Source organism: Brachionichthys hirsutus, chromosome 13 (assembly GCF_040956055.1).
Source record: "Brachionichthys hirsutus isolate HB-005 chromosome 13, CSIRO-AGI_Bhir_v1, whole genome shotgun sequence".
Classification (NCBI taxonomy): Eukaryota; Metazoa; Chordata; class Actinopteri; order Lophiiformes; family Brachionichthyidae; genus Brachionichthys; species Brachionichthys hirsutus.
This window is the reverse complement of record NC_090909.1, coordinates 8,493,277-8,516,342: the sequence shown is the minus strand read 5'-3', so window position 1 is coordinate 8,516,342 and position 23,066 is coordinate 8,493,277. Positions and strand designations below refer to the sequence as shown.

General features: G+C 41.5%; 1 protein-coding gene across 1 annotated transcript; it reads right to left on the bottom strand.

Moving 5' to 3' along the window:
- Positions 1 to 5,775: 5,775 nt before the first annotated feature.
- bcan (brevican) lies at positions 5,776 to 21,964 on the bottom strand. The gene is made up of 14 exons (XM_068747288.1): positions 21,945 to 21,964; positions 17,903 to 17,982; positions 17,398 to 17,775; positions 16,729 to 16,903; positions 16,373 to 16,500; positions 14,994 to 15,287; positions 14,074 to 14,916; positions 12,601 to 13,938; positions 8,965 to 9,072; positions 8,644 to 8,802; positions 8,481 to 8,563; positions 7,790 to 7,934; positions 7,483 to 7,665; positions 5,776 to 5,897 (listed from the first exon to the last, which is right to left on the bottom strand). The coding sequence occupies exons 1-14, from the start codon at positions 21,962 to 21,964 to the stop codon at positions 5,776 to 5,778; spliced, it is 4,056 nt and encodes a 1,351-aa protein (XP_068603389.1).
- Between the last annotated feature and the right edge of the window lie 1,102 nt (positions 21,965 to 23,066).

The following is a 23,066-nucleotide window of genomic DNA, read 5'->3' as shown; positions in this document are numbered from 1 at the left end:
TTGTAGTGAACAGGCTTTAACCTGGACCCCCTCCAGTGCAGAGTGAAATGAACACTCCTTCAACAATAGATGAATTCCCTTATCCAGGAAATCACACCCGTCGTTTGAAATACCAAATGCATTTGAAAAGAAATGTACACTGTCTCCCAATCCTTTGCCTGAGCAACAAACCCCTTTGACTGCATATATGCAAGGAGGAGGAGGCGGAGGAGGAGGAGGAGGAGGAGGGTGGGATGGGGTGGCTGGTGTGCTAAATGGCAGTCAGTCAGGCCGATAAGGTCATAAAAAGACTCATGATGATTAACAGGGGATGGATGCAGCCGTGGAAAATGATATGCCACTAAGGGAAAATATGATATTGCCCATAAAAAATGACCCCCCCGCCAGCAAAAAGGACAGGTGCGGGCCATCGACACCAAAACTGTAGCTAAACTTCCATTTTAAAAGCCTCCAAACATGCTGATGTGATTATCGTTCTGTGTTCCTCTGCTCTCTCCAGCCATCCTGCTGGTGAAGCTGAGACACCGGTCAAGTTGGGGTGAAACTCCCGTGAAGGTGTGAGCCTGTAAATCCAAAGTGAATGTAAGCGGCGAATCTTGCATCACTGGTGTGTAATAAAGTGTCAACTTGCCTTGTGTATATGCATCTGTGTGAATAATGATCATTTAAATAGCAGGATAAAACAGTCCACAATGACAGAGCCCCTGTCAGACACTTCCTTCCAAATCTTTCTAATGGGCAGCATCCCCGTGAACATATCCAGGCAAGAAATGAGACTGTGTTAGAAAGCAGTCAATAAAACTGTTTAGGAGGACAATGAGAAAATCCTCTCATCCTATAAAATTATTCTGACAATGATTTGATGTGGGGGGGGTTCCAGTTTACAAGTCAATACATGCCCTTTACTGTGTGTGCACTTATGAACAGTCAATAAAAATAATAATAAAAAAACAGAGGTGCAGGTAAGGTGTTGACAGGAGCACAAACACTGAACTGATAAATATGAGAGGGGGGAGGAGACCATTCTGCCGTTGTCAGTGAAGGTGACACCAAACTGAAATATTCAATAGATCTTGTCAGACATCATTGCAGCAAGTGTAAAAAAAAAAAAAAAAAAGCATAACATAAATAATTAGTCAAGTTAAAAGCATGAAGTAATCACGCTATTGATTTTCATTTGTTTCACCCTCCCTAATGTGAAAGCAGATGGAATCCACCTCATGCTGTCTCTGATCACTATCACTCCCGCTGTAACCCCCCCCCCCCCCCCCCAACCTCTCAGGAGAGCTGAGAAGACTGGAACTCTCATCCCTGCTTGCACCACTCAGCATCACATCAGCGTTTTCCCAGCCTGTTGTAAACTCAGGGTCATTTCCTGTCCAGTCAGAGCAGCAGCAGTTGAAACCCAGTAACCCTTCTTGGAGATAATAGAGCAAAGGAGAGAGATAAGATCTGAGTCCTGGTCGGTTCGCAGTGCGTTTGAACGATTCGCCCGCTGCCAGCCTTTGTTTCTGCACTGTCAGACATGCCCTTCCTGCTTGCGGCAGCTGACAACACAGCTCATTAGAGATGGCCTCGGATGGAAGAATTCTACATCTGAGCATTAGAAAGCGCCTTCCAGTCCTTAAAGTCAAACATCCCCAATCTGAACGCATTAGGATTGCAACTGCTTCCCGGCTCTGCCTGCATCCCACCCCGTGAAACCAGAAAGCTCCTCTCTCTGGCGAGATCAAAGTGGCCGGTTTGAAGTTCTCCTCCTTTCTTTCAGATCCTCTGTTAGGGAATCTCAGAAAACAGGCCCGAAGCTGTTGGCAGAGCAACCAACACACAGCCGAAGCAAATGAGGAGAAGGCAAAGCGGGATGAAGACCTTATTGAAGGCAGAAACGTTGAAAGAGAGATAAGGGGGAAAATCATGGCGGGGAAGGTTTTTATCAAAGACCACATTAAAGGCGGGGGGGGGGGGGGGGGGATCAAGGAAAGAATAAAAAAATGGAAATCGGCTTTCAAGGAACGAAACGAACAGAGCTGTATTTTCAAAGAGGTCAAAATGGAGTTAAAGAAAGACACCCTGTCAGATGAATGAGGAGGTCAGAGGGGCCCAGTTTGGTTCTGGTGGCATGAATAATCAGGAGCTGATGGAAGAGAAGGTGTAGCCTAGCGGGCCGAACAAGCGATGTCGGGACTTCCCATTTTGATTGTTAATCCTCTAAAAGCTTCTGGGTGAGAGCCAAAGTTGGCTTCTCTCTCTCTCTCTCTTTATTTCTCTCTCTCGCTCTCTATCTCTCTCTCTTTTTTTTATCCCTCTCTGCCTGTGTCTTTCTCTCTTGCCCTCTCTCTATGTCTCTCTCTGTCTCTCTTTCTCCATTCATTTCGTGACATTGACTCCATTACAGCTTTTTAAAAAATAGTATCGTTATCAACTTGCATGAAAAACTTACATCTTCTTCAGTTATTACACCCTCAGACAAGTAAAAGTTCATTTATTTTAATGCAAAAATATTCAGCATACAGCATTGTGTTCAGGCAAAGGTGTAAAACACAATAAGCCGAAGGAATCATCATTTAAGACGATCATACAGGAGGATTAAAGAAGCAGGGCAATGCGAGAATTCTCACAAGCGGTTAAGGGCGATCAAACATGAGGAAGGGAAACACTTTTTAAATGCACAATCAGACACAGGTAAAACACGAGGACAGCAAAAGCATTCACGCACGTGTAAAACTTTACAGGATATGGCATCTGGAAGGAAGGTTAATAATAGTAAAACATCACTCTAATATGGCGTGACTTTGCTGTAGCCTCTCTGTGTTAGCCTACACCCTCAATGGTTGCAAACAGATTAGCATTAAAGCACTGATCTGCTCACAAGTTCTCCCTGCTGTCAGGTGCAGGTTCAAGCTAGGACAATCTGTACAGAATGTCAGCTAACTGCTTCTACCTCAGAGGCTACAGTCAACACGAATACCTCAAGACGTCTGGAGGGTTTTTTTTTTTACATTGTACAACATTGGGTGTTCTTAAAAAAAAAAAGTCTTCATCTCCCTCAATTCTCCTTTAATGCATGACCTGCAATGTTGCTGCTGTACTTATCCATCGTGACAAATAGTAGGCTGACTAGTAAGACGAAGGTCCGAACCCAATGCTCCCCTTGGCCCTAACCCCTTGTTCCATGCACTCCTGTGTAAACTAATGTTTCCTGCTTCCTTAGGGGATGGAAGGATACTGTTCATCGAGCCCAGGCATGGGCAAACTACGGCCCGGGGGCCATGTGCGGCCCCTTGGGCTTTTTAATCCGGCCCGCCGAACTTTTCCAAATGATATAATGAAATGTTATTATAATTAAACCTCATTCATCTGACCTTTTTAACATTTGCTTTTTATTGTCATTATATGTTTTACTGTTTTTACTCTGCAAACGAAATTAATTTGTTTTCCCTGTAATGTTACCTGTAAAAGGCCAAATGACTTTTGTAATGACTTTTACATGTCATTTATATCAGTTCACACAAATTTTAGAACCCATTGTGGCCCGCGAGTCAAAATGTTTGCCCACCCCTGATCTAGCCCATCAGATGGCCCGTCAAATAAATTGTTTTCAGATGCAGACTCAAAATGAAGGCATTTCTATAAAAGAAGAAAAGAGCTTCCTCCATTTGAGATTGCATGGAGGAGCTTGGGGTAGACGTCCAGCTCTTTCATATGAAAGGGATCCGTCTCTCTACACCAGGGGTGTCAAACTCATTTTCTCCGAGGGCCACATCAGCATTATGGTTGCCCTCAAAGGGCCAGTTGTAAATGTAACTAAATGTAATGTAATGTAAATAAAATGTAACTACTCCTTAACATGCTGCTAAATAACTGTATTTACTACTACATACTTAATTAAATTATAAATATTACATATGCAATTGCATAGTTCTAAAAATATACGGATACCTTACTGCTGTAAAAATATCCGCTGAGGTTATGTAATCGCCGGCGTCTGTCTGTAATTTGTTCTTCAATACCTCCATTGATTATTGACCGATATTTAGGGAATTTAACACAGTCATGTAGGGTGGGGGGGGGCTCTATCTCACCACTGAATATCATCTGGGTCGGATCCAGAATGGAGTCAGCAACAAATATTTAATTTTAACATTAAAACCCCATTTACAGATTAAAAATCAGTTACAAATACACATCAACTCTGTCACTTTTACTTTTCAGCATTTTACAAAAACAAATATCTGCACAAAGCTCTTGCGGGCAACAAAAAATAACGTGGCGGGCCACATTGGCCCCCGGGCCTTGATTTTGACACATATGCGCTACACCGTCTCACTTTGGATATTTTACGGCCTGGATAACTCATCTGATCCGGGATCGCCAAATAATACCTTTGAGATGACCTGGAGAAAGTTGCTGGATAGACTGATTATTTATTTTCCAGAGTGTCATCTGTGATTGTAAAGTGATCCTTTTACACCTTTGAAAATCATCTGACGACACTTGCGAGTCCCTCGGAGCACCCTTCTTGTCCTCATTGCGGTTTGCTTTCTTTCTTCAGTTTTGACAAGATGACATTTTGGAGGTTTTTGCAGTGAACCATCAATCATTGCTCAATTTGATAAAGCTTATCAGCACACAGCTGGTTCTCAGTAAGACTTCAATTTCAGAAAGTTTTTTATGGCCAATAAAGTGCCCTCATTTTGTCATGAAGTTAATTAAGAAAAATACTTACATTTGATCACACAGTGTCATATCGGCTTGTTTTATCGGTTGCGAATGAAATATTCATACTGGTGCTGCCCTCTGGTGTACAGGAGCTAAAGCTGCAGCTGATCAATCCGACGACTCCTCTTCCGGTTGTGTTTTAGGCTGATCAGAATTCGGCGCGCTTCAGATTCATCGGGTATTAATTAAAATTGATGATTTTGTTTTATTTTTATTACGAAAATACTTCCCATGGGTTCCTGCATGAAGTCATGCTAGGGTTATAATTTATAATAATTGTATTACGTGTTATTAATAACAATATTTCTTATTGTAATATAACTGTGTATTATTGAGTAATGCACAGATATTCACGCTCCAAAAGAATTCCTGTTTTCTTTTGAAACAGGATAAATGGTTGTGTGATCACGCTCACTTCAACATAAGATACACAGGTGGTAAAGGTAAAACAAGAGAAAGTTTTATTCGTTGTTTTGTTCTACAAAACTTTATTATAACATAAAGCCGATGAACAAAACTGTGTCTGGAGAACATATGTTTCTCAGGAGAAATTGACTTAAAATGCCAGGTGGAAACTAATCAATGTACAGTATTTCTTAACTTTTTGTTCAGATCCACTTTGTGCCGTTTTATATTGTTTGATTCTCTGAAGAAGAAGAAGAAGAAGAAGAAGAAGAAGAAAGATCATGCGAAGGTCTTTGAGGCATTTTAGCACCATTTTATGAAAACACCCTCTCAGGCAACAGCTAAAAACTGTGACACGGAATGGTCATATATTTGTGTTGTGTTTCAACCAAATATATCAACTATCACTTGAACATCTTGCAATTCTCAACATTAAACACTTCAAAATCTTATGACCAAAATGCAAAAAAAAATCTAACACAGAAACATGGAACTCCTTTGAAAATAAAGCCGTCTGTGCACTCAGAGCAAATCTATGTTGCTGAAAAAAACTGCAGTTCTTTTTGTCACTGGCAAAAGCAATTCTTATGTCTGCTTGTCATATTACAACAGCAAAGTGTAACAGGAAAAGACAAGGAACGCAGGAGTGATCTAAAACTTGATGTCCCAGTACTGCGGCGTCTCTTTCGTGGCTTCAAACTCGTCTCCAGTAGCATCAAAATCGGCGCCGGTCTGTGACGCCATTTCAGGGTGTTGAGGTTGAGCTCCAGCCTCTGAAAGGTTTTCAAAAACAATATTCAAGACTCCACAGAGGTCAAAATGAAAAGTGATATGTATTTATATATATAATTATTTACCCTTTAAATTAAAATGGATTTGGTTACTGGATTGCTTTTTTCCACTGACATTCCAGTGCAGTTAATTATAGGCTTTCATTTACTGATCACGGTGCTGCTAGACATTTTACTATAACAAGGAGAGAGCCGTTATTGCTACGCTCCGTTGGCTCTGAGAAGCTCTAAAAACAGATTTTAAGGTTCTTTATATGTTTATAAAGCCCGTAAGGGTTTGGAGCCATGAGCATATATAACAGATTCTGAGGCTTTTTAATGATACATCATGTTCCTTCAAGATTATCCAACGCTGGGTTTTAAAATCCATAAAATTGCACACACAAGACAGTCTGAAGCCCGGTTTGTATTTTAAATGATATTTTTCATCCTTTTTTTAAATGTAAAAAAGACTATATCCCATAAAATATGTACTATAACCTGGGGGGAGACATGAGATAAATGGCCACAGGTGGGCCTTTATTGCTTGGTATTTAAATTTGTATTTTGTATTATATTATGACACACTTTGAGATAGAAAAAATCCTCAGTCTATAAAGTTTATTGTTATCATCAGACAGTCCATCATGCTTGTCAGTTTATAACTCTCGGCCACACTCAGGATTAAATCACACAAAACACAAATTTTCACTTTTCAAAAGGCAGACTTTAATATTTTGACACAGTTGGGCTCTGTAGTTTTTAACAAGCAATGGTCACATAAATAAGTGTCAGTTTATTTGTTGGGGACTACTTTTAGTTGTGGATTAATATGATTGTCACACTGGTTAACAGTTCGCTCAATGAGCTGAAGGATGGACAGGAAAGAACATCAAAATAGAAATATTAAAATGCAAACATGTACATTACATCATATAATAAAAAACATTTTAATTAATTTACGAAATGCAGCAACTGTATAGTTTTAAACAGGGGTGGTTCTAGGTTCAGATCCTGAGGGGGCTCAGCCCCCAAAGGTAAGACACATGTTTATATGTGAAGAAGATTTTTGTTGTTGCTGACAACTTTCTGGCAGATGAATCATCAACATATTCATCTGGTCAATCTCTAGGCTGGTACAAGCAGTTAAATTTAAGCAGACAAGCAAAGACCACCGACCAATGGGTGGAAATCAACTGCTGCCATGTTTACTTAAATATGTATAACTGCGTCATGTTCTCCTCGTGTCTGCGTGGGTTATCTCTGGGTTCCCGGGTTCTCCCGCATCCTCCAAAAATGCAATTTAGGTGAATTGATCGCTCCAAATTGTCTATAGGTGTCATGTGTGAATGGATGCATGGCCCAGCACCAGCCATTAATTTGTGTTTCTATTCTGTGGGTGAGTTTGTTTTTTTCTGCCAGGGTGGCGCTGCATGTTTTTAATGCATCTGATATATATTCAAGTGTATGTCTGGTTTTATTTGGAATACACACATGAAATAAGTATCACTGGACAATGTAAAATGTCCTCTCTCATGGGCTAATGTAACTCAGGTCTTAACTAAAGCAACAAAGACTTTTCTCTTACCAGAGATGCAGAGGATCTGAGGCGTCTCCCACCTGCCTCCAGACAAACACCTGATGAGAGGATACAGTCTCTGACGGAAGCCCAGACCGCAGTGATAACGGACGACTGCATTGGTCTCGTATCTTTGCCGAACTTTTCCAAATGTGGAGGTGTTTCGGACTTTGGGTGGTGGGCCACATGAGGCTGTCGGAGATTTAATAAAACCTTAGGCTTAGATCTTAGGTGTTTATAAAATATTGTGATGCATGACCCCAAACCGACCACAGAGGGGGTCGGTTTGAAACCAAAAACACTTCCTGTTACTCACAGGTGCTTTTCTTGCAGGTATATGGAAGGTTGTAGTTGCACGGTACGTCACTCCAGCGTCCGTCATCATGCCACACCATCACCACACAATCTTCACCAGAGAGAAAATAGCTGTCTGGTTGCCCTCTGTACCAGTTCTCATACAGCTGAATGCATGAAGACAAGAGACAAGGGTGAACAAACCAAATATTAAATGAAAAAACGAAACAAATCTGTAAACAAAAAGGTTTGATATTTTGTGATATTTCTTACCTCATGTAGGGCATCTGTATAAGTTTTACAGGAAGGTCTATCAGCACATCTCAAATAACCATTATCATTTCAGAAGTAAAAAAAAATAAAAAATACACAACCATTTATAAGCAAGAGTTAATTGTTTCCCCCGGTTTCCATAACCTAAGCTAAGCTAAGCAGGTGCAGGCAATAGAATAGCATCAACGCTCTCATCTAACTCTTAGAAAGAAACTCCGTAAAATAAAACATCTTCTTCTTCTTTCGCCTTGTCCCGTCAGGGGTCACCACAAGAAATCAGCTTTTTATTTAAAGTTGATTGCATGCTTAATTCTGGCACATTTTTACGCCGGATAACATTCCTTCCGCAACCTTCCGCATTTATCCGGGCGTTGGACAGGCTCAAGGGAGACACTCGCTTGTCATATCAAGTCATATTTCTGGTTTCTTAGATTCCTCACCAGCGGGTTGCCGTCAGACCAGCGGAAATCATCTTCAATGGTCTTATCATTCAAACCGGTCCACTGGTATTCCTTGTAGTTGGCTGTTGAGGAGTCGGGAATGATATGCTTCATCCTTCAGAGACACATACATCGCTCATATGGGATCAAAGCATGAGCCTACCGTTCAGGTAACGTTGCTCCTCAGGTGTCCTGATGGACACCAGGTGAGCTCCGAGCATACGACAGTGCTGCTCTGCGACTTCCCAGCTCAGACGCTGGCTGAAGTGGCGGTAGCAGAATCCCTGGAACTTATCCCAACCTGCTTCACATTCCTCCATGTCTGAAAACAGACACGAACAAGAGTCTTTGGTTGCCTCGCCTGATCTCACAGTGCTGCTGACAACTGGGTGTGAGTTCCTATTTATCTGGAACAACTCGCAGCTTGATTTTAAAACCCCAAAAAAGAAGCTATTTCCAGTACAAGAAAGGAAAAAGGGCTCACCAGTTTGGCAATAGTCTCCTCCATATGTTGGCAAGCAGAGGCATTTAATCAGCCCTTCATTGTCGGTGCAAGTGCCTCCATTGAGACAGGGGTCCTCCAGACAGGCATCTGAAACATAAGGACCAGCTAGATTAGTATGGTGTGGAAGCTTCATGTGAGAAGTGTCCATAGTCTTTATTTTATTACGTAATTGTTTCCAGTGTTCTGAGTATGAATTTCAGGGTAAAAACATATTTTTTGCATTAGAAATATTAGCAAAATAAATGTGTACATTAGTGAACTGCATCCATTCATAAACATTGGATAAGCATGTGCAATTGTAATAAGGGCACTAGTTTCACATTGCAGGTCCCATTTCCAGATGCTGACATGTTGAAGCGTCAGGATGAATTTGACCCGGTAGATGGCAGCAGAAGACAAATTTCAGAAGGTCACAGGAGGTCAAACCCTTCAGGTCGTTTTCTGTCTTTGCCGTCTATTTGAATCTGGTTTTCAGAGCTCCTTGCTTTCTGTCTTCTTCTTACTTTTTTCATAGTAAAATGCTTTTCAGTGTAAGTCTACATTTTTGTGTGTGGCTGGTTCATATGGCCACCAAAGGTCCGTAAAGAGACAGGCAAACCAAAACCTTATAACCAATATAAACAGGATCTATACTTCAGCCAAACCGTTTCAGGTTGATGCGCTTAAAGTTTAGAAAAATCCTCCAATGATGAAATGTGTGTCAGATCATATTTAAACCGTGTCTCAGCCTGTATTCTCACAGACTACTCATTCTCTCTAAAAAAAAAATACTTTGTGCATTGGTTTTCTTTCAATTCATTGATAATGTCATGTTCCCTCATGTATCCAGATTATTGTTTTTATATGCTGTGAATGTTAGTGACTGTATGATTGGTTATGATGCACAAAGAAATAACTATTTGCTTCAAATAAAGTCCACAGTACTGTTGTTTCTTGAAGAAAAAGAATGACTGGTATTCTTGTGTAATTTTATGAATTTGTAAAAAAGAAAGAAGAAAAATCAAAAAGCCTGTCGGCATTTATTGCCAAACTGAAAGGAAACATGACGCAGACTTGATTTGTTTCTCCTGTCATCCTGTAATCAAGAACTCTGCGGTGTCTGTCATTATACTTCGTACAAACCTCTCTCTCCGTATGTTGACGGAGGTTCAATGCTGCTTCACAGAGGTGGAATGAGAAACCTGTGTTGCCATCGCTATAATAATCAAGGATTTTGCTTTTTCCATGTTATCAAGTTCCACAACAACAGTGACCTACTCAGTCATTTCTGCAAACACTCTGCATAGTTTCTTGTTTTATTGCACCATTCAAACAGCGGAAAACAATAAATTGCCATTTATCTCTTTCCTCTATATGCACACCAAATTACGGCTTATTTGAGAAGCTCGAGTCGCGATTGATTGCAAAAGAATAGCGAAAGGCCTCTGCGTGCGTTATCTGGCCGCTGAGTAAAGGTGATATAAATAAACAGATTGTGAATGTACAGATTGAAGGCTGTGGGTGCTTCACTGACTGTTCATAATAATAGCCTTTTAAAATTGTCTGATTTACAAATGCTGCCTCTTTATTGCCTCTACTATCATGCTTGCTGCGGAGAAGGTGATCGGCTGCAAGCTGCCATCGCTCCAGGACCTGTATGTCTGCAGGACTCGGAGGCGTGCAGGTCGGATCTTTGACCCTCTCCCCTCAGGCAGGAGGTTACGGTCCATCCGGACCAGAACCTCCCGCCACAAGAACAGCTTCTTTCCCTCAGCCGTAAGACTAATGAACACTTACTAATTCTGCCCCGTACTCCTGAATAAAACTTGCACTCTTCCATTTGCACTGCGTGATGACGCTAGTTTACTGCTGCTAGTACACATCTGTGTAACCACTCCGGCTGCTGCTGATGTGTCTGTACTTGTATGGTCTTTGTTTTTTGTCATTGATGTTAGATGTAGCACGACTTCACGAGAAACGTTCCTTGTCTGTGAACCCTCACTGACAATGGCAATAAACCACTTCTGATTCTGATTCTGATTCTGATTGTCTCCAAACCTTATTCAAAGAAACTCTGATATATTTCTAGATATCATGTCTTAAATGTCAAAGCACGGGTGGAGAGTGAAACCATTCGACACACAGTGTCCGTTATCACCACAAATATAGCTGTCAATGAGGCGGAAGGAAGGCGAACAAACACAAGGTCTGTTGAAAGTGTATCTAAATGTATAGGAGTCACATGTAATGGCCCCAATATAGTCTGTTCCCTAAATAAACCACTTTTATTCTCTGAGTAGCAAATCTAACTTTTATGTCTTGCTTATGAAGCTTATTTACCTTTATGTCACAGTGCAAAAAGATCATACTCATATTTACGCTTCACCAAACAGGTGTGTGTGCAGTATAACCCACATTTGACAGAATGGGCCTCAGTCTAATTCATCAATATGGAAACAGTCAAAATGAAGCCAATAAAGGTTCCTAAAGAGCAATAAGAAAACAAAAAATCACTGCTTCAAAATGTTTTGTACAATAATATTTAACACTTCTTGAATTCTGCTCCGGGCGCAAAAACATGACTCATTCTTGTTTTCATTCCTCACTTAAAATAATAACACTTGCTATAAAATAAAATGATAAGATCTACAGTTAAAATCATGAGATGAGACAGAGATTGCAGTAAAGCAAAATTAAAGATTTAACGGTGAGACAAGGAAAAAACGGATTAGTGATTTATCATTCTACACCTAAATACACATTTTGCAACATCGTGATTGAACAATAGAATATAAAACAGAAATGATCTGTGAATTTTCAGAAAAATCTAAAACAATTTATGCATTTTGTGCTTATTAATGTAAAAACACTCTTGTGCTTCTGCTACTAGGCTAGCCAAGATAGCCACAAATGCTGCAAGCTGTAACTCATACCACGTTCACAATAAGTCACCCAAGGAAGGGCCATGTCAAGTAATGTGTCCAATCAGCATAGCTAACTGGGCTACATCACTATATAGGTTTGTTCATGTAGTATAGATCAGCTAGTCAATTAAATAAGTTGCATTTTTGAAACAGATGAGGACATTAAATATCATAATTTCTATTCCACAAAAAGATTCCTTTGTCAAGTCATTTCTAAATTACTTGAAAAAGACAAGTTAGGGGAATAAAGTGAAAGTGAGAATAACTGTCTTGTGCAGCGATATATTATGTGCAAATAAATCCACCAGGGCCATCAGCTTGGCAGAAAACCAGTCTAGAAGAATCAATTGAACCCTTATTTAAAGGCAAACCACTAAATTGCAGTACTTCACAGTGGTCAATCATATGAGGAGAAAGAAAACAACATGCACAACAAGGCTGGACTGTTGACAAATGTCAAATGGGAGCTGCTCCAGAGTACTTTGAAGGGGAGGTGGGGGGGTCACAAGGGGAAAAGTGAAAATAGTTTTAAGGTGAAGTGGGAGGAGTCAGAAGGGTGAGAGGGATTTCTGGGATTAAAAGGTGAGGCAAACTTGTGAAGTCATTTGAAAAGGAAGGGAGGGAGACAGACCACGGGTTTCATTTTAGTGTATCATCAAATCGAGTTGCGACAGGAGGACGGTTAGGCTGATGAGAGTGGCTTTAACATTACCTGTAGCTTTCCCTGTACCGCCTACAGCTGCCCTCTCATTAGGCAGGTTAAGCAGGGTGGGCGGCTGGGTGAGACTAAAGTCAACATCTACCAGACCTTGATCCACAGGCGGTACGAAGGCTGTCACCCTCTGGGGCTCGGTTGTCGTGTGAGAAACCATTGATTCTGAGGTGATGGGGCTCCAGGTGCGTCCAGACCAGTGCTTTGCGGTTGTGACGGGAGTAGTTGTCGTCTTTATGGGAGCAGAAGATGATTTTGTACTTGAGAAGGATTCTGTGGCTGCTGGGGAGGTGATGGGGGAGGTTCTTATGCTGTAGTCAAGATCATTTAGAGATTCTAGGGATCCAGTTGTGGCTGTCATCAGAGCCCAGTTAGATGTTTGTGAAGCGACAGTAAAGATAGTAAAGTCTTCCTCTTTAGCTGTGGTAGATTTAGCTTTTTCTTCAAGGGTCAGGGTAAGACCGGCTTCCTTTTCAAGAGTTGGGACAACACTAGCTTGCATTTTAACGGTTTGGACAGTACTAGTTGGGGCAACTTCTGAATGTTCTTCAAAAGCATTGTCCGGGGAAATGCTAGCTTCTTCCCAATGAGTTGGGGAAACATTGAAGTTTTTATCACCAGCAAAAGTTGTGACATTTTTAGTTTCTTCTGTAATAGTTTGGGTAATATTAATTACTACCCCGAGTGTTGAGACGGCATAAGTTTCTTCATCAAGGGCAAGGGTGGGCGCAGTACTGGAATTGCCGCCCAAGGAAAATGAATCTTCGGCTCCCTCTGCTTCTTCAAGGGTTATGATACCTTCTTCAGCAATTAGGCTAAATTTAGCATCTGCTTCAGTAGTTGGAATATGGTTAATGTCTTCTCCAGAGATTGCAGTTGCACCAGATTCATGACCACTTGCCTCTTCATAATCACTTGCTGCAATGTCCAAGTACACCCTGGTGGCTGATGTTTCATACTGGGTTGTGATTAAATCTGCAGGCAACTGAGATGTGTTCAAGTCCTCTGGCGACTCATTGGTACCGAAAGTTACTCCAGAGACAGGGCTGTCTTCAGACTCTGTCTGGTGCTGCTGTTTTTCTTCACTTTCTTCCATTTCTGAGCTTGTACTTCCCTCTTGACTCCAGACAGAGGACTCCCACAGCTGTGGTACCGTGGAGAAGATATTCATGCCCTGTTTATCAGAGCGGCTTGACCCAAACGAGGACACCAGATTTGGCAGTGCCGTATGAGACTCAGCGGGGACACTAACTGCTGAAGCAGAAGGTGGGTGAGTAGTGAAGCTGGACATGGATGTCTCTGGCGTAGAAATGAAGCTGACTGCAGCGAGGTCACTCTCTGGAAAAGAACATCAAAGAGTTTTGAAGCAGATCAAACATTCACAAAAGAAATTGCATCTTCTTGACACGAATGAGAATAACCTAATTTCCCACATCTTTTTGTAATACAAATTCAGCATTCCATTTGACATACCTGCAGAAATATCTCCCAATCCATCCGTTGGAGTCCACAAGGCGGTGTTCTCATTGATGGAAGATGTTGTAGTTTGTGCTGGTTTAGTAACAAGTTCTTCTAAAGTTGAGGTCCGAGTTGACAGAAACATCTCCAGATGGTCTTCAACTACTGTCTCGTCCTGGTTTACCTGATGCACGGGGTCACGGGTTATTGGGGCCACTTCCCAGAAAGCCTTGTCCCGAGTATGATTGCTGTCTGTTTCGCTGTAATTGGCTTGTGGTGTGATAGAATTCCAGGCTTCTTGTATTTCTTGGGAATCCTCTGGCCTCTCAGGTGTGTTTATGTCTGTAACTGTCTGGTTATTTAGTCCATGGGATGATTTGAGTGACCTTGTCGTGGTTTCAGGGTAAGATTGGTTAAAGGTCAACTTATCATTGTGGTGGGAATCGGTCTTGTTGTTACCACTTGGCAGAAAAGACGCGTGTTCTTGGGTTTCTGTGGTGCTGATGATGTCCATCTGCTCTGCAGGCTGCTTGGAGCCCAAGGCCATATCTGTAGGAGGTGGTGAAGTTTCATCCAGTGCCTTGGGGAGGTCTGCAGGAGGTGTAGTGGTGTGGGAAGACTCTGTTGTCCCTGATATAGCTGTTGGGTGTGTTTCAACCAGGCTTTCCTCTGTATAAAGGTTGAGAAACAGAGGAAATGATTCCACCACCCTTTGAGCTTTGAGCTCAACATGTTCTTCATGTTTGTTCAGTTGCAGTTCTTCTTCTGTTTCTGTTAGAATAACAACATCTTGTTCAATTTCCTTGGGCTCTGTGGTCACGTGCTCCACGGCAGAGTCGACATGAGTATTTGTATTATCTGTAGTGGAAAAATAAGTGATTAAAATAAAAATAAAAATGTATGTACAAGAACCTTTTGAGGCACACCATGCTCACCTTTGAAACAGTAAACATCATGAAGGCTGGATGGATCTGGGAAGCCAGTTTGGTTAACAAAGCGGTAAATGGTTTTGACGCCTGGCTGAGAACCTCCACAGCGGTCTCTGGGGTTTATGATGGGATAGCGAACACTGCCATCGGACAGCCAGCCAGGGCTGCAACAGTCCGCACCTTCACTCCATGCCAAGTATAGCTGTGCCGTTGTAGCCAGCTCTGCTTCTGCTGCTCCACAGTAGGACTGAGCTTCAGCAAACGACAACTGCTGCGGAACGGAGTCATGAAATACCTCCCCTACAAACAGAGAATATTTTCCATTTCAGACTGCACGTAACATTTGTCCGGTTCTCAGAAGAGTGCCAGAAGGATCAGCAGGATTACAAATAAAATATCTGCCAAACTGATTTATACGCAGCAGAAGAAATAAGGAGTATGTACTTTGTAAGAGCACATTAATTTATTTCTTTTTGGGGGGGATTGTTCCAGATGAAAGGACAGATTGAGATATTATTTTACACTTTCTTTTGTTAGATGACCTTTGTCGCAGAATATTCTGAAATCACTTAACAGATTTCCATGAAATGCAATGGAGTGGTGAAGTATGGGTCAGGAACGTGAAACAGATGTGCGGAATTGTCAGATTATCAGAATTGTCATACAGGTAGTCATCGGCTTACAACCAGAATTGGTTCCGAGGGTTTTGTCGTGTGATGATTTGGTCATAAGTGTGCCCATGTTAAATTACTCCAAGTATGTTATGCTACATCATGATGCTGTACATGAGGAGTATAAGACACAATTCCCTCTTGGGTGAGACTGCAGAAACTGTTATGCTTGCTCATTTTCCGGTATGTTGGAACCACACATGTCATAAACATTTTGTTCTTGTATTTTAGGCTTCCACGCCCTGCCTTTATGTGTTGCATGATTCCCTGTGTTCTGTGTCTGACCTCTTTCCCTCTCGTTGACACACCTGCTCTGATTTTCACACCTGCTCCTCATTCCCTTTGTCACCCTGCCTTCTTATCCCTCCCTCTGTCTTCAATCCTCTGCCAGTTTGTCGTATCTTACAGTCAAGTTCCATAGCCTTGTTTTTGAACCTTTGCCTGCTGATTTGGATGCCTTTGCTAGTTTGGACTGCCTTTCTGTGTATCGAGCCTTTTTGGGGGGAATAAACTCTTCTGATGCTCCACCGCCAGTCTGTGCCTCTGGGTTAAATCCATATCATCTTCAGCGTTCTTGACACAAACCGGTGCAGTCGAACTGTTGCAGGTCGACGACTGCCTGTAGTCTCTACAGAGTGCTGCTAAAGTCAATGTAGTAGTGAACTCTAGCACAGTTTGGCCTTTAGTTATAGAGATAATTAATATTATTCATACCATTCATTTCTTCCACGTAACAGTAAACATCGTACAGATCATCTGAATCCATTGTGCCATAGTTTCTCACTCCTGGTTCTCCATCCATGTCTCCATAACATCCGTCACGGGGCACTTGGATTGGGTATCTGCAAGAAAAGGAAAAAAGTGAGAACATTTAATATAAAAAATTAACATTAATTCTAGACATCTGATACTTTCCAAAGGTTAAACATGTAAATTAGGATTAAAAGCACTGAAATCGGCTTAGAGTATTTTCATTAGTCAGAGAGATGCAGCAATGAAGGTGCAGGTTTACATGTTTCAATGAAAGAGAGAAGCATGCTGCTTGAATTTAACTCTGGGTGTTGATATACCTGACAGACTGGTCTGCTAGCCAGCCTGCATCACACTGCTCATAACCGTCATAGTAAGCCACCAGCAGCTGGTCAGGAGTGGCAACTTGTGCCCCGATGGCTTCACAAGCCCTCTGGGCCTGCTGGAAGGAGAACGCATAGCGGCCCGTAGCATCTCTATAATGGAATACAACCCCTACACAAACACATGCACTTATTGAGAGCTCTCCTGGAACAACTGTGTCTTACACTGGAAAATATCAACAAGAAGAAATGCCTTCAAATACTCTGCAAAATGCACATACAAGATTTGGGGTAACAACATAGGCATGAATAATGTTGTTTTATAATGTATATTATGCAAAACATATTTCAAGTAAGGTAAAAAATTCATTAATATTGATTGATGTATACTTAAACAACAAAATTTGGAAATATGGCAGCTAGCCGCTACGTGGCATGTTTTGGAAAACATGCTAACAACATACTTTTATATTTGACTCTCATGCCGAGTTGATGAGAAATTATTATCATTCATTCATATCATATCATGACGTTCCTGTCATATCATTTGACAGGAACGTCTTTAATATCAGTATAATAATAATAATAATCAGTTAAAAGTTTATCAATTTTCAGTAATATCACGTTTGTGGAGGTTAATTTATAAAAATAATGTCATTGACTTACCTTTAACCTTGAGTTGTACAAGGTCACTGGCATCTTCAAGACCTTGCTGCACCTCACAGCGATAGTGACCCGAGTCACTGGAGCGTAAATCTCCCAACCACAGCGACAGGTCATCAGGAGGCGATGTAGCATTGAGCCAGGCAACGCGACCCTGGTACGCTTCGTTCACCTTCACCCTTTCACCTCGTGCTACCAAGATCTGTGTCTCCACTCCATCAGACACAACCGACCACTTGACCCTTGGTGCAGCCAGGGAGGAAGAGGAGTAGGCAGGAGTGGAAGACAGAGAAACCAGGCAAGGGATGGAGATGGAGCTGCCCAGGGGGGCGGTGACTGGACCCGACTGGGGGATGTTCACATGAAGCTGTTGGACATCATCTGCAGAAAAAAGAAGGACGGGAAGACCGAGCTACTCTTTAACTTTGCTTTACAAGAATGGACCCAAAACGTATTTGTGATAAATGCACCCTTGTCTTCTTCTTCTGTGAAACGGACATAGACGTACCAAATGCTGAAGGAATTTGCGTTGGGAAGGCCAGAGTGAGGTGGCAGACTGCAAAGAGAAGTGGAAGTATTTGGGAATGTCTGTAGAGAGGAAAAGAACAACACAGTAAAAAAGTAGGATAAAGCAGCCCCAAAATAAGTGTATAGGCAAATAAAGACTCAAAAAAATAACACATTTCATTTCCATTTTCAAGAAATTCCTTTTTCTAATTTTACGCATGTTTAGCCCTTAATATGCCGCGTGATTTCTGATGCTGTGTAGGTCATGTCAGCTTGTCTGGAGACATGAGTGGAGCTGATCTATTGTAATATTAAAGTTAACAAACCTGCACACATTTGTGTTACATCAGAACATTCATCAGTCTGAGCTTTTCAACCCATTCATGTGAAAAGACAGACTCAAGGTCACACTGTAGTGTTATAACATTTAGAAAAAAAGATAACTAACAAATGTTTGATTTGTAGCTACATGTGGATGTGCAAGGGAACAAGGTCATCTGCACAAAACTTTAGAGGAATTTATCCCTGAAATATAGCTGACATAAATACACAGAGTATAGACACAACAGAAAATAGCATTAGAAAATATCTAACTATTGTGTGGCACAATGGCACAAAATAAATAGAATGAAGCGCTACATCTCATCGATTAAAGTCAAAACCTCTTGGAAAAATATAAGTACAACAGCACATGAGATGAAAGCCTCAGAAATAAAATGTTGAAGTCTCTTAAGCGTTATTAGGTTAAAACAAATCATTAACTACTACTACTGTACTTTGGGCTTGTCCCGTGAGGGGTCGCCACAGCAAACCAACCTTCTCCACTTCACCCTGTCCTTTGCATCGTCCTCCCCAACACCAGCCATTCTCATGTCCTCCCTCACTACGTCCATGTATCTTCCCCTGCATGGGTCGACCTCTAGCTCTGCCCTCCATTTTGAGACTGCCTGCCTGTCTCCTATTAGCTTTCCGTTTATATAAAGTATTTTCAGTATCATGTTACATTCAAATATTTAAACTATTTGGGAGTTTGTTTGCGCTGCATTTCTTGGGTCCGGATCCTATCTCAGCCTGTAACATAAATGGTCTTCATTCTGAAAACATCGCAGCTTTTTAAATGCAATCTCTGAGGAAAAACATGAACACACACAATTCTCATCGGTTACTGAAATCTCAAAGCTCAACTAAGAAGCATGAAGGAGCAGCTTCACTGGTTTTCAAATGGAAGCTGGGAACACAGACTCCTGACCGCGAGCTATTCATCACCTCTAGGAGCTAATGGCATGGCAACTCAGCACAGCGGCCAGCTCCCCATAACCAGTCTGGCCCTGTTATTAACCCCACAGTCACGGCAGGCCACTCACAATGACCTCGCCCAACCTCCCCAGGAAGCCATTTTGACGCTGTGAAGGTGCATTCATTATTAAAGCGCGGCCTTCCAGCTCCACATTACTTTTCAGGATTGTTTGAACCAAAGTGTGTGTGAAATTCAGAAAAGTGGCACAATGTTGATGCTTAATTTTTCTTTTTTCATATTATTTACTCAATATTTTGGGTTAGCCAAGTTAACTTCTCTGCATATCAAGCACGTCTTTTGCGTGAGTCAGCACAAATGCAAGCTCACTAACTCATGTCAAATTAAATGGCCTTCTTTGATGGCAGAATAATTGAAGCCTGTTTCCTCGCCAGCTGGGCGGACATCACTGGCCTGGCATCACTATTGGTATTCTTGACAAGAAAACGCCTCACAGAAAGCGAGCAGCGGGCCAGGAGGACAGCTGCACACTGCGCTTTCACTTCATACCGACTTCCACACAAAGGCCCTGGAAGAAATTTAAGGACGGGACACTGGCACACTTACTCACTGTTTTTTGTCTTTGCCTTCGCCTTCCTTTTCAAGGATAGAGAGACGAGGCTTTGTGCAGAAGTAACGGCCGCATTGAGATGCCGCAGGCTGTTTTAAATGGCGGTTGTGAGAGTGTGTGCTTGTAAGACTTTCAGTTTGATGGCAAAGGAGGAAATTCTAATTGCAACTGATTATATTGCATCTTATTTACATCAGTTTTCTTTGGCCTCACTGTCAAGAGGCACTTTTTTCCTTAATGAGAATGACTATGAATACAAGTCAAGACAAAATCAATGCCACCCACTGCATTTACAGCTTGAGACACCGCAGCTAATTATCCACATGCAGAACTAAGTTTAACCTCTGCAGGAACTACAGTAAGCAGCTGCAGGCAACAAGGAATGTTAGTATTACATGCTGAGAACCCTACTAAAACTTGCTGACTGTATCTGGTGGGTGGCTCATGCAAAACTAATTTCCATCAACAAGCTGGAAAATGACCACTGGTCCCAGTTCAGCCAGACCAAACAAAACTGGCAAAGCTGAGCTGGAGCTGGTTTGGCACCAATGAGGCTAAAGTAAATGAGGATAGAACCTACATAAAAATAAAGAATAAATGTATCTAAAAATTTTACAAGGTAGAAGCACAGTTGTTTCATTCAACCATCTGGTGGAGGCATCATTTAACTCTTTTTTTTTTTTTATTGGCTAATCTGTCACTCCATCAAGCATTTTACTTCTTCAGTGCTTATTTCATTCCTTCTTGTCCAAATCAAAGCCTTTCAAATGTAGTATCAGATGTGTCTGAGGGGATGGACAGGTTTTAAAGATGCTTATACCAACGATTCATCACTTCAAACTCGGCCAAGTTCTTTTCATATAGTCTCATTTAAAAAGGGTCGTAATGCCGTGAAAATGAATGGAAATAACATACACACATAACTGCCAGGTGTGTGTGCATTACAGCTAACAGACTGATTCCCTGCTACTTCAAAGTCAACAATCTTATAGTATTGTTTTCAGAGAGAGATCACAAATTACAGAAATAACATCCTCAGCAGTTAAGTTAATTCATAATGCAACATGACTCATCGGTTTGGTTACTGATGACTTAACAAACGGACTTTATGTAGACATATATTTTCAAAGGTCCCTCTACTAAACACTAAGGCTTATTTGTAAACATGAACTCTTTAATGAGATTTGTAAAAAAACAAAAAAATAACATTTATATATATATATATATATAGAATAACTGTCTCATTGCAGTGTCTGGACCATTCCTCACCAGCAGAGGCCACTGGGCTCTCATTGAGTTGGGCTCCATTTACACATTTTCTTTGGTTTGGAGTGAGGCCATTGAATCAAAAATTGGGCAGCAAAGAGGAACCTTGACAAGGAAACTGGGCTGCATTTGCAGACGTTTGTGCTCCCTGAGCGATGTGTAATATAATACAATTGCAATTACATTTCTTCTTTTCATAAAGCATCTCAGATAGTTTTTTTCCCCCCTTTTTTCATTGAGGTGCTTTCTGGGATGATTTAACGATGCATGGAATTATATAGAAGTGTAGAAACACCACCAATACATGTTTTTAGCATCTGTTCCATGCCGCTTCAGACCCTCTACCTGATCCTTTTTCTTTACACACACACACACACACACACACACACCCTCTATCTCTCTACCTGTACAGTAATTTAATGTGATGTCAACCTGGGCCCTAAGACAATGAACAGAGAACTGAAGTGCGCATTGATGACGAAAAGAAGCTTCTTGCGTCTCCCGCAGGACAAACCAACCGTATTTTACACTGAGCAGCAGCATTCATGCATATAGAAGGAATGACCAAATAGGAGAAGTTGGCCAGTTTTCAATAATCTGCACCCAAAAAAAAAAAAAACACAAGTTAACCACAATCTTTTAGGAAGACATGAACAACAATGTAATCCACTGAAACCCAGCGAGTGAGTTTAAACTGAAAAAACTATACTATATACTATAATAAGTATTCAGGTTCTAAAAAAGAATGTTTCTGGCAAAAATGCCTCTGGTGTCAGCAACTACTTCTAAAAAATAATTCACTGTTATGGTAAATTACTTCAAGAGTTTGATCATTTAACATAACACTGAGGATGAAGCGCATGATTTGCGCAATTCAAACCCAACAGCCACAAACCAATAAATAAGACCTACCGGGTTCCTCTCTGAGGCATCTCGCCTTATGGAGGATGGATTTCCTTCTTGGCTGTAAAAAAAAAAAAAAACTCTTTTTTTCCGTCGCCTCCTCTCAGCTTGCTGCAGTGCGACTGTCCTGCTCCGGATGTTCTGCGCAGGTGAGAAGGGAGCCGCTGTCCGTCCGACCGACTCGGAGGCTGCGAGAGAAAGGAGGGAGTTGAGAGAAAGTGAAGCCTGACGTAAAATCCTGAACACCGACATCCTGAACTGCCCACTTTTCACCCGCAATTGGAATGCGATGGCGCATGTCTGTGGAATTGGGATTTTGCAGGCTGTTTCTCAAGCCTGCGTTAAAGAGGTGACCCTGATGTTATAGGTCTAGATACCTGTAGGGCCGGCGCAGCAAGCGTCATAACGCATATTGAGTCGAGTCAGCGCTGTGGAGACACACAGAGGAAGGTGCTGCTGCAGTCAGTGGCAGTCCAAGACTCCGGGAGCCCCACACAAAAATGTCATGTAAGTCATCGGAGTTAGAGATAAACCTTCAGAGTCACCTGTAAATCATTGTTGAGGGGGGGGGGACAACAGCTTCTGGGTGCGAACTATCAACTATAGTAAGTTTGGTGAGGCTGGTTAATTTTTTAATTTTTAATTTTTTGTTTTTTTGTTTGTTAGATCCATCAAGTAAAAAGGCAAAATGGTGGTTAAAAAGGGTTAGGGTAAAGTTGACATTGTTTCCTCCACTGCGTCATGTCAGTGGACTGCTGGTGTTCTTGAATCCTTTTGAGGAACTTTGTATCGCCATCGGCTAACATTCTGCAGACCACAGCAACATCAGCTGCCCCAGTTTAAAGATGCAACCCTTGTTTAACGCCACAGTGTGATTTTATGATTGTGTGTTTGCTTGTTTTGACACTGGCTGGCGCTGGATTTACACTGCAGTAAAGTGTGGTGATTACTCATTTTACACTCAACCCATTTGATTACTCGGCAATGGGATTAAATCTTCATATTTAATTTGTAATATACATAGCTTTAGTGCTCATAATAGAGCATTTTTTCCCAACATCATCGTGTAGCTGCTTTTACTCGAGTACAGGGATTACTCTTTTCACCACCACTGCAATGAGTATTTTAGCT

Bases quoted from the DNA above. Each gene is read 5' to 3' on its own strand.
- bcan (XM_068747288.1), bottom strand. From the start codon at position 21,964: ATGCCTCAGAGAGGAACCCG. The intron at 16,501-16,728 runs GTATATCAACAC...CTTTTCTTGCAG, and splicing joins CTAGCAGACCAGTCTGTCAG to ATACCCAATCCAAGTGCCCC. The intron at 9,073-12,600 runs GTAATGTTAAAG...CTTATGTTTCAG, and splicing joins CGGTACAGGGAAAGCTACAG to ATGCCTGTCTGGAGGACCCC.